The sequence below is a fragment of the Arachis ipaensis genome, chromosome B4 (assembly GCF_059453495.1).
Source record: "Arachis ipaensis isolate K30076 ecotype BB chromosome B4, ASM5945349v1, whole genome shotgun sequence".
In the NCBI taxonomy this organism is placed as follows: Eukaryota; Viridiplantae; Streptophyta; class Magnoliopsida; order Fabales; family Fabaceae; genus Arachis; species Arachis ipaensis.
In genome coordinates, this window is record NC_142439.1 from 7,246,808 (window position 1) to 7,259,821 (window position 13,014).

A 13,014-nucleotide genomic window follows, 5' to 3' on the forward strand; every position below is an offset into this window, starting at 1 on the left:
CTGAATAGGGTCCCAATAATGCATAAATCGTGGCAGCCCAATGAGAGTTAGCCCATTAACACATAAAACCTACCACCCTGGGACGATTTATGCTCTTCTTCTAACCCTGGAGACCCTGTCACGATTTACGTTTGATTTGCCTAACATGTTCATGCATAAATCGTCCTAGGCTAAGATGATTCACGTTTTATGTAACCCTATGCAGCCTAGGACGATTTATATAATAATACAAAGAGAGAATTCACGTTGCAGAATTCGTTTCAGGAGAATCAGGTGATTTTGACTCCCATACAATTTATTTAAGTAAAAAACCCAAACTTAAAAGCAGCGAATATAATTTTAATGCAGATTGGTTATATCCAATCTATTGACCTCTAAAAATTATTTGCCAATTGTCTACTAAAAGAACTCTTTCTGTTTTTTGGTATTCACTTGTGCTTAATATGACAATAAATAAGAGGAGTTGATGGGCTTTTTTTTTTCGCTGCTGCTATTTTGAGGATCCATTTTATAAACTTAATTAGCCAAATGCATGCATGACCTTGTTAAATTGAATTTGTTACTAATACTATTGTGTTAGTATTTAGTTATTTATACGGTGAAAATTCAGGTGTAGTCGACTTCACGGGAAGTTGATAACTGAGAGTGGTTAGATAATTTGACTGATTTGACTAAATTTTCATCTAACGGCTCTCAAATATCAACTTCACGTGAAGTCGACTGCACTTGAATTTTCATCTATTTACACGGCTCTTATGAAGTAGCAAGTTTCATGAACAAGAAGGAGGCAGTTACGGATAATAAAGCAAGCACAATCAACAAAACTTTTTTTGCTTTTTTGTTTCCAGATTTCTCCGCCGTAAATAAGGCGATCTTCTCCGCCAACTGTGTCAGCCTTGATGTTATTATCTGCGTCACAACAAACATAGAAACAATTTCACAAACAAGCATGTGTGCTACAAGGTTAAGGTTCTCGGAAAATATATATAATAATAAACAAATTAAAAAGAAAGAAAGAAAGTTGATGATGCTTACCAGCCTATATGGTTCCAAGTGGAGTAATGGCTCCATAAACATCTCAATATTTCTGAATTAGATATAAAAACTATAAGAAAATACTTATAGGGAATTAATTTTATTCTAATATAATAAAGGAAATATTAAACCACTGGCATGAATATATCTTTATATGATGATAACTGAGATATGATAGATAATTTGACTAAATTGGTTAACAAAACATGCATACACAATATAACTATTATCTTTACATAAAAATATCTTCACGTGAATAATCGCCGGTAGAAATTCAGGTGCAGTCGACTTCACGTGAAGTTGATAACTGAGAGGCGTTAGATGATTTGACTGATTTGACTAAATTTTCATCTAACGAAAACTATCAACTTCACGTGAAGTCGACTGCACATGAGTTTTCACCATAATCGCCTTAAGCTAAACATACTTAATTACAGCTTTTCCGTGGTAAGTTTGGCAAATGTGGAAGCTGAAACCATTGCCTAGAGGGACATGAATCTTTTTCCATTCTGCACCCAACAAAGCACATAAGAATAGCTTGGTATGCAAGTAAATAATATAATTATGAAGAGCAGAGAGAGAAGGAGAGAGTAATAACCAAATTTCCAATGGACACCAACGTTCATGCCATCATGCAGAGTTGGTTTCACCACAATTTGGATGTGGTTTCCAAGTATTTTTATCAGATAACCGAAGAATTCCATCACTTGCTGCAATGCAACATCACACTAATTTTACTTTGTCTCTAACTATAGAATTTTGTGAAGGAAAAATAAAAAATTAAAACAGAACATAAAAGCAAAATACAGAATTTTATTGTGTTTATTAATTTTTCTTCACAGAATCTTAAAAACAGAAAATATAAACCAAATGCACCCTAATTTGTACCGTTTTTCCATGGAAGGCTTGGAAGAATGAGAGAAAATTGCAGACACAGCGGCATTCATCAGCAAGTATATCAGCTAAGTCTTGTGTGTCTTTATTCTTGAAGGCTGAATACAATTTCATAACTGCATCCATGGCTTCATTGTTGTTACCTTGTGATTCTGATTCTGAGTAGTTCTTATTATTAGCATCATATGCAATGAGGGACATGCTACCTCTCTGCCTCTCATCACAACACAAGTTTCTATGCATCAATGAATTGTATGAAACTAGAGAAACAGAATTTCTTCTATTCACAAGAACATTTCTTGACAAGTTCCTAGCTATTGAAACATGACATGATGAATTATAGGTATGTGAAAAGGAGATTATTTCTCTGCATTTCATGGGGCCAGTGAATGAAAGTAATGGAGCCATGCAAGATTGGCAAAATCTAAGAATGTTATGTTCAATTCATCACAAAAAGCAAAGTTAAAGAACATTTGATGGCATGAAATAAAGGGAAAAAAAAAAGCTGTTGGTCCCAAACTTGGAAGCTTGGTATCTCCTATGAATTGATTCATCAATATCATTGCTTCATATTTATATTATTTCAAGCACTCTCCTCAGGAAGACACTTTAACTTTGGTTTTAAAATAATAATAAAAGGTGACTTTTATTTTATAATTTTTATTATTTTTCATCAATATCAATGCATTTTGATGACTTTTCACTATGTTTTGCTCTGGGTCATTTATACATCCGTAGGTCAAATAAGAATTAGAGTTGGCCCAATAGAAAAAAAATGTTTCGAGTCTACACCCGAAAAAAAAAAGTGAAGTGCACTTAGTTTTCTATTTTTCATGGATTGTGAAACAAGTCCACTTCATGTAGTGTAATTAATATCGAGAATAAGATATAAATAATAAAAATATAAAAATTAATATTTTTATATTTTATTTGGTGATAAATTAAAATAAATTATTAAAGTTTAATTTTTTTTATTTTTTTATTTAAAAAATATAAAAATATATAATAATAAAAAATATAATTATAAAAAATTAATAAAAATAATAAAAATAAATTAAAAATAAATTATATTTTTTATTAGTGTTTTTGTATTTCTTTTTAATAAGAATAAATACAAAATACATAAATTCAATGTCTTTAAATATAATATTTTTATTTATGTTTTATCTGTCAAAAATAATTTTATATCTCAACATTCCATACATATAAACAAAACAAACGCAGCCTTACATATGTGCTAGTTTTCATTTTTCATACAATTAAGATGCTATGGGCAATTCCACAGTTCAATCTTCGTCTAAATTTCTTTTGAAGGGACTTAAACCCCACTTCGATTGTTTTGTTTATCACGATATATCAAAGTTGTTCCAAGATTTTTCGTGCTAAAGAAACATTTTTCGTGCAAAGTTTGCACAAATCTAATCATCCATCATCATCATCGTTCATATTTCATCTTTTTCTTTACAGTTTCTTTTATTTCATTAACATCAATGCTTTTGACAATGCCTCAGATTGCGGTTTGAACGCACCTTTGTCCGTGCATAAATATAAAAAACTATCGTTACTGAAATTACGTACTACTGTTCACTAAAATAAAGTAAATATCAAGAAGAATTACGATTAATCTACCTCAGATTTTGATAAAAAAAAAAAAGTAACAAAAAAAGAAGAATTCGATCTTTCTTAACCAATAAACATTTCAGTGTTAATTATAGTGATTGAGCACGGGTGATGAGTGTGAAAATTGTTGCAGCGCGTGCTGAAGCAAAATTGAGACAAGTTATAAGTAGAACAATTCATGGAGTGGCAGCTTATTAATTCTGCATTCCAAAAACGGGATATCTATAATATCTTCAACTTTTGCTGTTATAACTTTTCCATATATACTTCATTTTTTTATTTATTATTCAGCTATTTATGATTTATTTTATAAATGTTTTTGAGAACTAAGGTGAACAAAGAGGAAGTCTTGGTAAACAACATTACATAATAACTAACATTGCAGCTAATATTCAATATAAAAAAACATTCGAAACTCTTAAAAATAAGAACTTTCGAAATTTAATTAAAAGAAATATCCGAAATCCAATCTTAACAAAATTTCATTTTTAATATAGAATTCATATTGAACTTGTTTGACAATAGTATTGGTTGAAATTAACTGATATAGTATTAGTTCTTTAATATTACTCATATTATAAAGTATGAATGAGTTGCTTCATTCTTTTTTTTCAGTGCTCCTTTTTATCCATTATGATATGATACAAATAATTTAAGATCCAACCAACCTTAGTTGGCTGAAACTAAATTGACCTCTTGAATCATAGATTGATGATACCATATATATATAAGTCCAATCTAATAGAAATAGCATTGTTACAAGCGCTTTTGTTTAATTTTATTTCCATTATAAAAGTTTCCGAGTAAACGGTGTAAGGGGACCTAGTATGTTTCTAATTTGGGACACAAAACGAAGCACCAAATGCGTTGCCCAACACAATAATATATAATATAATAAAAGGAAAGTTCCAAAAAGAAAGATCAAATTGAAAACGATGTGTTTGCCAATATAAGTGGTCGTTCTCCAAATACATAAAGCATGTCTCCCAAAAGCAACTTGAACAATTACTCCCGGCTCTTGACTTTCAAACTCAATTGCATCTGATTACTAGTGTAAGACTCGCCTTATGTGCGTGTCAAATATTGTTTCATTGTAAAAATTTGTTAATATATATCTATTAATATTAATAGTTGTTAGTTTTAACTTGAAAAAGTCTTAAACACTGAACAAGAACTATTTCTTCCAATAATAATAATAATAATAATAATAATAATATTTTTTTTTTCTTACTTTTCTTCCTAAGAATTGCCCACGAAACGAATGGGTTGGACACTTGCAAAGAGACTCCAACATTCAAGTAAGTAAGGGTATGAAATATTCAGAGTAGAGAGTAGAATGAATTGCGTACCTGTGGCCTAGTAGGTCGCTAGTATATATTGAGTTATTCTGAAGTGGTTATTCGTATCCTTGTTGCTAGTTTTACGGAGTCTTTTGTTAATGCTCCGATATTTGAGATTCTGATGGTTTGGTTGGAGAGATTTTCGGAGGGTTATCTGTTTTAACAGTTTTCGATTCCGAACTTTGCTGGGTTAGACCGGTTTTGGTGGTAACGGATCATAGCCCCCAAGCTAGACCTGTTTTGAGGAACTGAGCTATAACAGGTTGAGTTTTAGAGGTATAGCTCACAATCGGAGATAGTTAAAGCCCCCAAGTTCAACTTGATTTATGCAAATTTTGAAAAATAGGGAAACGCTTGGATTTTTCGCAACAATTTACATGGAGTTATTTTGAAGAGAGAGAGAAGGTTTTGGAAAAGACAGGTTTATTTAATGCTCGTTGGGTATTGAAACGGTGATAAATATTTGACTGTTGATTTGTAGTGTACCTTTGTTCATCGACGGATAGGGTTTGTTGTGATGTTCTAACTTGCTGAAGGTGTGGGTAGTGGGCTAGTGGGTTGTTTTGGTTGGACTCTTTGAATATTTTTTGTGTTTTTACATCTCTTGTATTTTTGCTGAAGATGAGTAAGAAATGTTAGTTACTCTTACTTGGTTTCTGTTTGCTTTATTGCTTTCATTTCATTTTTGAGATGGAAAAAGGGAAAAAGGTTGTGGTAGGGAGGGCTGCTAGGGGTTGGGGTAGAAAGGAAGTTGACGAGAAGGACAAGATTGTGGAGGAAGTTTGGGTCTGGGATCCTAATGATCCTTTCGCGTGGGTGGCTGAGTCGGTGAAAGAGTATGCTTCTGTTTTTGATGATGATCAAAGTTTATCTCAGTTAGGTTTAGCATCTTCGTGGGTTAGGGAAGGTTGTGGTATAAGTCTGAAATTTTTGTCTTGCAATGCTGATGATCGCGTATGTTATTGTGGTGAAGGGTTTGAGTTTTTCTTTATGTATAGTTGCATTTTTGTAGACCTAGGTGTTAGGTTTCCCGTTACTGAGTTTGAATGTGGAGTGTTGATACAACTTAAATGCGCGTCCTCTCAATTGCACCCGAACTCGTGGGCTTTTGTTAGGGCATTTGAGGTGTTGATGGAATATCTCAAGTTCGAACCGTCACTGGAGGTGTTTTTTGCTCTTTTTTCAGTGTAAGGGTGTGAAAAGGGGTGGGTGGTTGAACTTGGCCAGTGCTCCTAGTCGAGCTATATTTAGCTTGTATAAGTCGTCTTATAAGGGGTTTAAATCAATGTTTCTGAAAGTTAGTGTTACTGAGGATGAGTTTCCCTAGTATGTGGATGACTTTTTGCTGGAGAAGTTTCCTTTATTTTGGTGTCCTAGACCTAGGTAGATATTGGGGATGGATGAGATGGAATATAGAAATGAAATGGTGGTGAAATTTTTGGTTAACAGTATTTCCTCTTCTAGTTTGTTGTCCATTGTGGAGCTTCTTGAGTGGGAATCTGATAAAGATGATGTTGCAGAGTATATAGGTAAAGATTTTGTTTGGACTTTCCTGCTTTATTTTATGGTTTTTGATATGTCTCTTATATTTGTATTTTGCAGTTGAGAAGGCTCTGAAAGTGACATCGAGTAGTTTGAGGGCGTTCTTTCGATCGAAGGACGTGGATAAAGAGGGGTCTAGTAGTCATGCGAAGGCTGAGAAAGGAGCTGAGGTTAATCAACCCTCTCCTACTAAGAAGGTAAGTTATAAGCGAAAAAGGGGAGATGGTAAGAAAGAAAAGATGGTCGGTTTGGCTAATGACAAAATTGGCGGGAAGGATGTCGACTTGGATCAGGTGAAGAGGTTTACGGAAAATCAAAAGGTATTGCATGGTTATAAGGGAGATGAGGATCTCACCTCTCTGTGGAGTGAGCACTTTTCTCTGTCGATGGTTGCTGATAAATATTGTCAAAGTCCCGCCGATGTCAAACTGGTTCAGGAGGTTGGTGATATTGGCATTTGTCAGTATCTTCAGGTATAATATCTTTGCTCGTATTTCCTTTGCAATGTTAGTTTGTGTTGGTTTGATTTTATTGTTTGTTGTTTCAAGTGATGGGAGCTCGGTTGATGTCTCTCGGCCAAACTCAGGAGTTAAAACATACCAGGGACTCGTTTGACAAAGCTACTATAGACCAGCTGATGCAGGATAATTTGGATAAAGGGAACAAACTTCGCACTGCTTTGGACTTGGTGGACTCTTTGCAAGAGAAGCTAACTGCTGCCGAAAATGTCAGAAAGAAATTTGATGAAGAAAAATCCGTATTGGAGGCTAGGCTGGCTGTACTGTTGGCCGAGAAGAAAGAGCTCGAGACTGGTAAAGAAGACCACGGCCTTGAGATGTTCGCTGTTGGTTTTGAGAGGGCTATTGAGCAAGCGAAGCTTCTGGCGCCTGCTGCTGATTTATCTGCAATGGATCCGTGTAAGGTTATTGTTGGCGAGGAGTTAGTTGATGATGATGAAGATGGTATTGAGGGGGAGGGTGAGAACCCAAATGTTTAGTTATTTTCTGTAGTAGACTTTTGTCCTTGCGTATGTGTTTTGTAGCTTCTTGCTTATAGCCAAAAATTGTGTTGATGTAGTTGTTTTTGTTTAGAACTGTTGGCTTGTAGTACTTAGCCAAAAGGATTTGGTATTGTTAGAATTTGATCGCATGTTTAAATTACATGTTTGGTTGTGTGATTTTCTCATGTGAAGAATCTTTTTGAATACTCATGCTTTGAGTTAGTATTATTTGTTGGTAGTACTCGGCCGAGTAGGATAGATAATTTATTATGGAAAGTAGGTTATGTTTGTTGTATTGTAGGATGATAATTGAGAAAGTGCGAGGTGGTGTGCCTCATTAAAACCTCTCCAGCAAAACCCTCCTTAGGGATAAAATCTAGTAGTAGGAAAAAGAGTGCATCACCATGCCCGACTTATAGACTAACTGAAATACATTCTTAAAGAAGATATGTTCCAATTGTTTGGTAGGATAGTTCCATCAAGTGTTTGTATTTTGTAGGCTCCTTTGCCGATGACTTTATAAATCCGGAATGGGCCTTCCCAATTGGCGCTTAGCTTACTGTGTCCTGGTGGCTTTCATACGTTCTCTATTCTCCTGAGGACAAGGTCGCCTTCTGAGAATGTCCTCGGTTTGAGTTTCTTGTTGTATTTCCGAGTTATAGCTCGCTTTGCAGCGAGTTGTTGTAATGTTGACTTGTTTCAGTTTTCTTCGATGAGGTGAAGCTCTGTTCTTCTGTTTTCAATGTTGTTGTTTTCATTGATGCTTGCAGTTCTGGTACTTTGTAGAGAGATTTCAACAGGTATCATGGCATCACATCTGTATACCAGCCTAAAAGGAGTTTCATTTGTTGATGATTATTCTGTTGTGTTAAAGCTCCACAGTACTTCTGGGATGAGCTCGACTCACTCTCCTTTGGAGTCTTCGAGTTTCTTTCTGAGACTCTGTAAAATGATCTTATTCACTGCCTCAGCTAAACCGTTAGTTTGTGGATGTTCTACAGATGAGAACTGTTGAACTATATTGAAGTTTTGTAAGAATGTTGTGAATTTTTTATCTATGAATTGTCTACCGTTATCAGTTATAATGGATTGAGGAATACCAAATTGGCAGAGCATGTTTTTCCATACAAAAGAAATCATTTTTTCGGAAGTTATTTTTGCCAATGGTACTGCTTCTATCCATTTTGTAAAATAGTCAATAGGAACAATTAAAAATTTAACCTGGCCTGGTGCAGGTGGAAAAGGTCCGAGGATGTCCAGCCTCTACTTATTGAATAGCCAGCTTATCTCGGACGAATGTAATTGCTCAGCTGGATTGTGAATGACTGGTGCATGACGTTGGCAGTGGTCACAATGTTTAACCTTATACATGCAGTCTTGTTGCAATGTTGGCTAGTAGTAACCTTCTTGGAGGATCTTGGAAGCTAAGCTTCGTCCTCCTATGTGCGTTCCACAAACGCCTTCGTGAACTTCATTCATTGCCAATTTAGCTTCTGCCGTGTTCAGGCATTTTAGAAGAGGTCTTGTAAAGCCTCGCTTGTATAGTTCGGCCGAGTAGTGTGTAAAAACTGGCTCTTCTTTTGAATTTTCTTTTGTTTTGGACGCTATCAGGTATGCGACCTATTTGTAGGTAGTGTATGAAAGTCGTCGCTAGTCTTCTTCCTGTGAGATACTCGAAATTGCTGTTAGCAAAACACTAGGTTCATTAAGCGTTAGTTGAAATAATATAAATGTTTTAGTTTTACTTCTGATTGTTGCTAATTTTGAAAGGATATCTACTCTATCATTTTGTTCCTGAGGTATATGGGAAATTTCAAATTTTTGGAAACCCTGGACAAGGTTATTAACAATAGCGTTATACTTTTCCAACAGTGGGTCTTTTACTTGGAAGTTACCTGTTACCTGCTGTACCACAAGTAAGGAGTCACATTTGACACGCAGTTGTATTATGCCTATTGTGTGGGCTAGCTTCAGTCCTGCTATGAGTGCTTCATATTTTGCTTGATTGTTGCTTGCATGGAAGGTGAATTGTAGAGACTGTTCTAAATCTGTGTCGTGTTCATTCTCAAGCAAGATTCCTACTCCTGAGCCTTTGTTGTTTGAGCCTCCATCAACGTATAGTGTCTATGTGTTCTCTATGGGATTAGATTCTTCTAAGGTGAGTTCTGCGATGAAATCGGCCAGCACTTGAGACTTTATTGCTCCTCGACTTTGGTATTGGATATCATACTCAGATAGCTCAATTGACCATTTAATCAGTCTTCCAGCCAGCTCGAGCTTCGTCGGGATTTGCCGAAGGGGTTGTTCTGTTCTAACAATGATGGTATGACTCTGTAAGTAGTGTCACAAATGTCTGGCCGTTATTACTAAGGCCAAGGCAAGCTTTTCTAGTTTTGGATATCTGACCTCGGCGTGTTGGAGGGATTTGCTAACAAAGTATACTGGGTGTTGTTGCTTTTCTATTTCTGTTTCCAAGACATAACTGATAGCATGGTTAGTAACAGATAAGTATAGATATAACGGTTTACCAGGCTCTGGTTTTTGGAGTATGGGAGGTTCTAATAGTATTGTCTTAAGCTCAGCGAATGCTTCTTCACACTCCTCGGTCCACTCAAATCTTTCTTGTTTTCTCAGGGTCTTGAAGAAGTGATGTGATCGATGTGCTATACGAGGTAAAAATCTGGCCAGGGCTGCTAGCCGACTAGTTAGTTGTTGAACCTCCTTGACCGTCTTGGGGCTTCTCATGTTTAGAATTGCTTGGCATTTTTTAGGGTTGGCTTCAATACCTCGGCATGTTAGTATGAAGCCGAGAAAATTCCTCCTTACACTCCAAAAGCACATTTTTCAGGGTTGAGTTTCATGTTGTATATACGGAGTTGTTGGAAGATCTCTTTTAAATCATCTATGTGGTTTGTGGCATGTAGTGTCTTCGCGACCATGTCGTCAACATAGACCTCTATGTTTCGGCCAATTTGATTTGAAAAGATTGTGTCCATCAGTTTTTGATATGTTGCACCTGCATTTTTGAGTCCAAAGGGCATGACCTTATAACAAAAACTTCCATTGTCAGTAACAAAAGCAGTCTTATCCTGGTCAGTCAAATGCATTAGTGTTTGGTTATAACCAGAATAAGCATCCATAAATCTTAAACATTGGAAATCGGAAGAGCTGTCAACTAGTTTATCAATGCATGGGAGGGGATATGCGTCCTTTGGACAAGCCTTATTAAGGTCTGTGTAGTCCACACACATCCTCCACTTACCGTTGTTTTTTCTTACCATTACCACATTGGCTAACCAAGTGGAGTATCTGAGCTCTCTTATGAATCCAGCATCGAGGAGCTTTTGGGTTTCTTCTAAGGAAGCTGCCCTTTTATCTGTGCTGAGATGTCTTTTCTTTTGAGATATAGGTCAGATTGATGGATTGATTGCCAACATGTGGCAGGTGATGTTCGGGACTATTCCTGGCATGTCTGCCGGAGTCCATGCGAATAGATCGACGTTTTGCCTCAATAGCTCGGCCAGGCTTGCTCGTTCTTCGTTTTTCAATGCATTGCCGAGGTATGTGCATTTGCTTTCGTCGGCTGTTAGTTGGACTTTTGTGAGATCGTCTATTGGCATTGGTCGTTCTTGATGATTGGTCCGAGGATCTAAGTCGGCCAGTGGGGGTAATTACTCTGAGTTGTATACTGCTTGGACATGTTGTTGCTCGGGTCGTCCTGAATATTCATTTTTTAGGCTGGCGTTATAGCACTGCCTGGCTTCTCTCTGATCTCCATGGATTGTCACGACTTTATTATCCTGTGAAAGAAACTTGACACACAAATGCACAGTGGAAATAATATCATTGAATGCGTTCAAGGAAGGTCTGCCTAGAATTATATTGTAAGGACTTTTGCAATCAACTACTAGATATTGTATATCAATGGTTTTGCATTCGGGATAGTTTCCAAGTGTGGTCTGTAACCATATATAACCTCAGATAGAAACTCGCTCACCTGAGAAACCTACCAGTTCTCCAGATGATGGTTGTAGGGATTTGTCACTTATCTTCATTTTCTGGAATGTTGAGTAGAACAGTACGTCTGCGCTACTCCTCGGATCCATCAGGATTTTCTTGACCAATGGCTCTACAACCTGCATAGAGATAACTACGAGGTCGTCGAGGTTGCGGTCGGTTGCCTTATTGTCGTTGGGGAGAAATGAGATCTCTGGTTTGTCTGGATTAACGGGTTGAGACGAGGTTGATGCTGTCACAATCATCATAGCTCGGTAGCATCTCTTTCTGGCCGAGTTTGTACATCTTCCTCCTGTAAAACCACCAGAAATGCAATTTATTATTCTGCGGGGTGGATTAATATCACTGTCTACCTTTTACCCTTTATCCCGGGGATTGTCAGTTGTTTTGGGATGTTGGCCGAGGTCTTCTGTGTTTCGCTTTCGTCCTCGGCTGTCGATATATTTGTCCAGTAGGCCTTGGCGGGCTAACTTTTCGAGGAGATCTTTCGCTATTACACAGTCATCTGTGGTATGACCATATTTCTGATGGAAGGCGCAATACTTAGATTTGTCTACGTATAGCTGGTCTTGGTATGTGCCTTCCCTATTTGGGGGTTTGATGAGTTTTAAAAGTAGAATGTCTATGATGATTTCATCTCTCTTGGTGTTGAGAGGGGTATAGCTGTCAAACTTGGGCGTGAGCTTGAATTGCTTTTGTTCTATTTGGTTGCTTGGATATTTATTTCGCTTCTCCTCTTCTCTATTTGAGTTGGCTTTGTCTGCCCTTCGAAGTGCTTGGAGTTCTTCAATCTCGATTTGGGTTGTTGCCTTTTCTTGGAATTCAGCTAGGATTTTTGGTTTTGCGATGACTATGGCATCTTGGAATTTTCTAGAGCGGAGGCCGCTTTTTAAGGCGTGAAGATAGACTTCTGGGTTTAAGTTGGGTATTTCATTAGTTGCTTCAACGAATCTGGTCATGTAGTCCTTCAGGCTTTCGTGCGGCCCTTTCTTTATAGTGCTCAAGTAGTCAAAATTGTGCACATATATCTTGGATGCAGCAAAATGGTTGACGAACTGGTTGGCCAGCTCATCGAAGTTGGAAATGGAACCCTCAGGGTGGTTGGAGAACCAGATCAGGGCAGCTCCATCTAGGAAGGTGGGGAAGGTACGACATAGGATTGGATCGAATTCTTTGTTCAAGAACATCATGGTATGAAATTTGGTGACGTGGATATTTGGGTCCCCTATTCCCACATAGGGATTCAAGGTCATTGGTAGGGTCAAATTTTTGGACATCTGAAAGCTCATGACTTTTTTGTGAAATGATTAGTTCTTTTGGTTACGATTTTTGGGGGAGTGGGTATGGTGTGCTTTGCCTTTGACGTGTGCTCGTCATTGTCGTCCTTATTTTCAGTGTTCTTGTGCTCTCCTCCTTTACTCTGACTGTTTTGCTTTTGACGCAAGAGCTCGGTCATTCTTAGATTTTCTGCTCTGAGAGATTTGTTGATAGCTAGTAGCTCGGCCGAGTTGGGGTTTGAAGGGGCATTGCTGTGAGCATCCGCCATGTGTCGTGACCTGCAAGGGA

The 13,014-nt window shown here is 37.2% G+C and overlaps 3 protein-coding genes across 3 annotated transcripts; 1 reads left to right on the forward strand and 2 right to left on the reverse strand.

The window, feature by feature from the left end:
* Nucleotides 1-475: 475 nt before the first annotated feature.
* On the reverse strand, nucleotides 476-2,454 carry LOC107637544 (uncharacterized). Its single transcript, XM_016340951.3, has 5 exons — nucleotides 1,924-2,454; nucleotides 1,634-1,745; nucleotides 1,463-1,544; nucleotides 1,036-1,087; nucleotides 476-909 (listed from the first exon to the last, which is right to left on the reverse strand). The coding sequence occupies exons 1-5, from the start codon at nucleotides 2,335-2,337 to the stop codon at nucleotides 754-756; spliced, it is 816 nt and encodes a 271-aa protein (XP_016196437.1). The 5' UTR covers nucleotides 2,338-2,454; the 3' UTR covers nucleotides 476-753.
* Nucleotides 2,455-6,981: 4,527 nt separating this feature from the next.
* LOC148566575 (uncharacterized) lies at nucleotides 6,982-7,616 on the forward strand. The gene has a single exon (XM_088483185.1). It carries the CDS (start codon nucleotides 6,982-6,984, stop codon nucleotides 7,426-7,428), a length of 447 nt encoding a protein of 148 aa, XP_088339311.1. The 3' UTR covers nucleotides 7,429-7,616.
* A 4,188-nt stretch (nucleotides 7,617-11,804) lies between these two features.
* LOC107635942 (uncharacterized) lies at nucleotides 11,805-12,701 on the reverse strand. The gene has a single exon (XM_016339490.1). The coding sequence runs from the start codon at nucleotides 12,699-12,701 to the stop codon at nucleotides 11,805-11,807; it is 897 nt and encodes a 298-aa protein (XP_016194976.1).
* Between the last annotated feature and the right edge of the window lie 313 nt (nucleotides 12,702-13,014).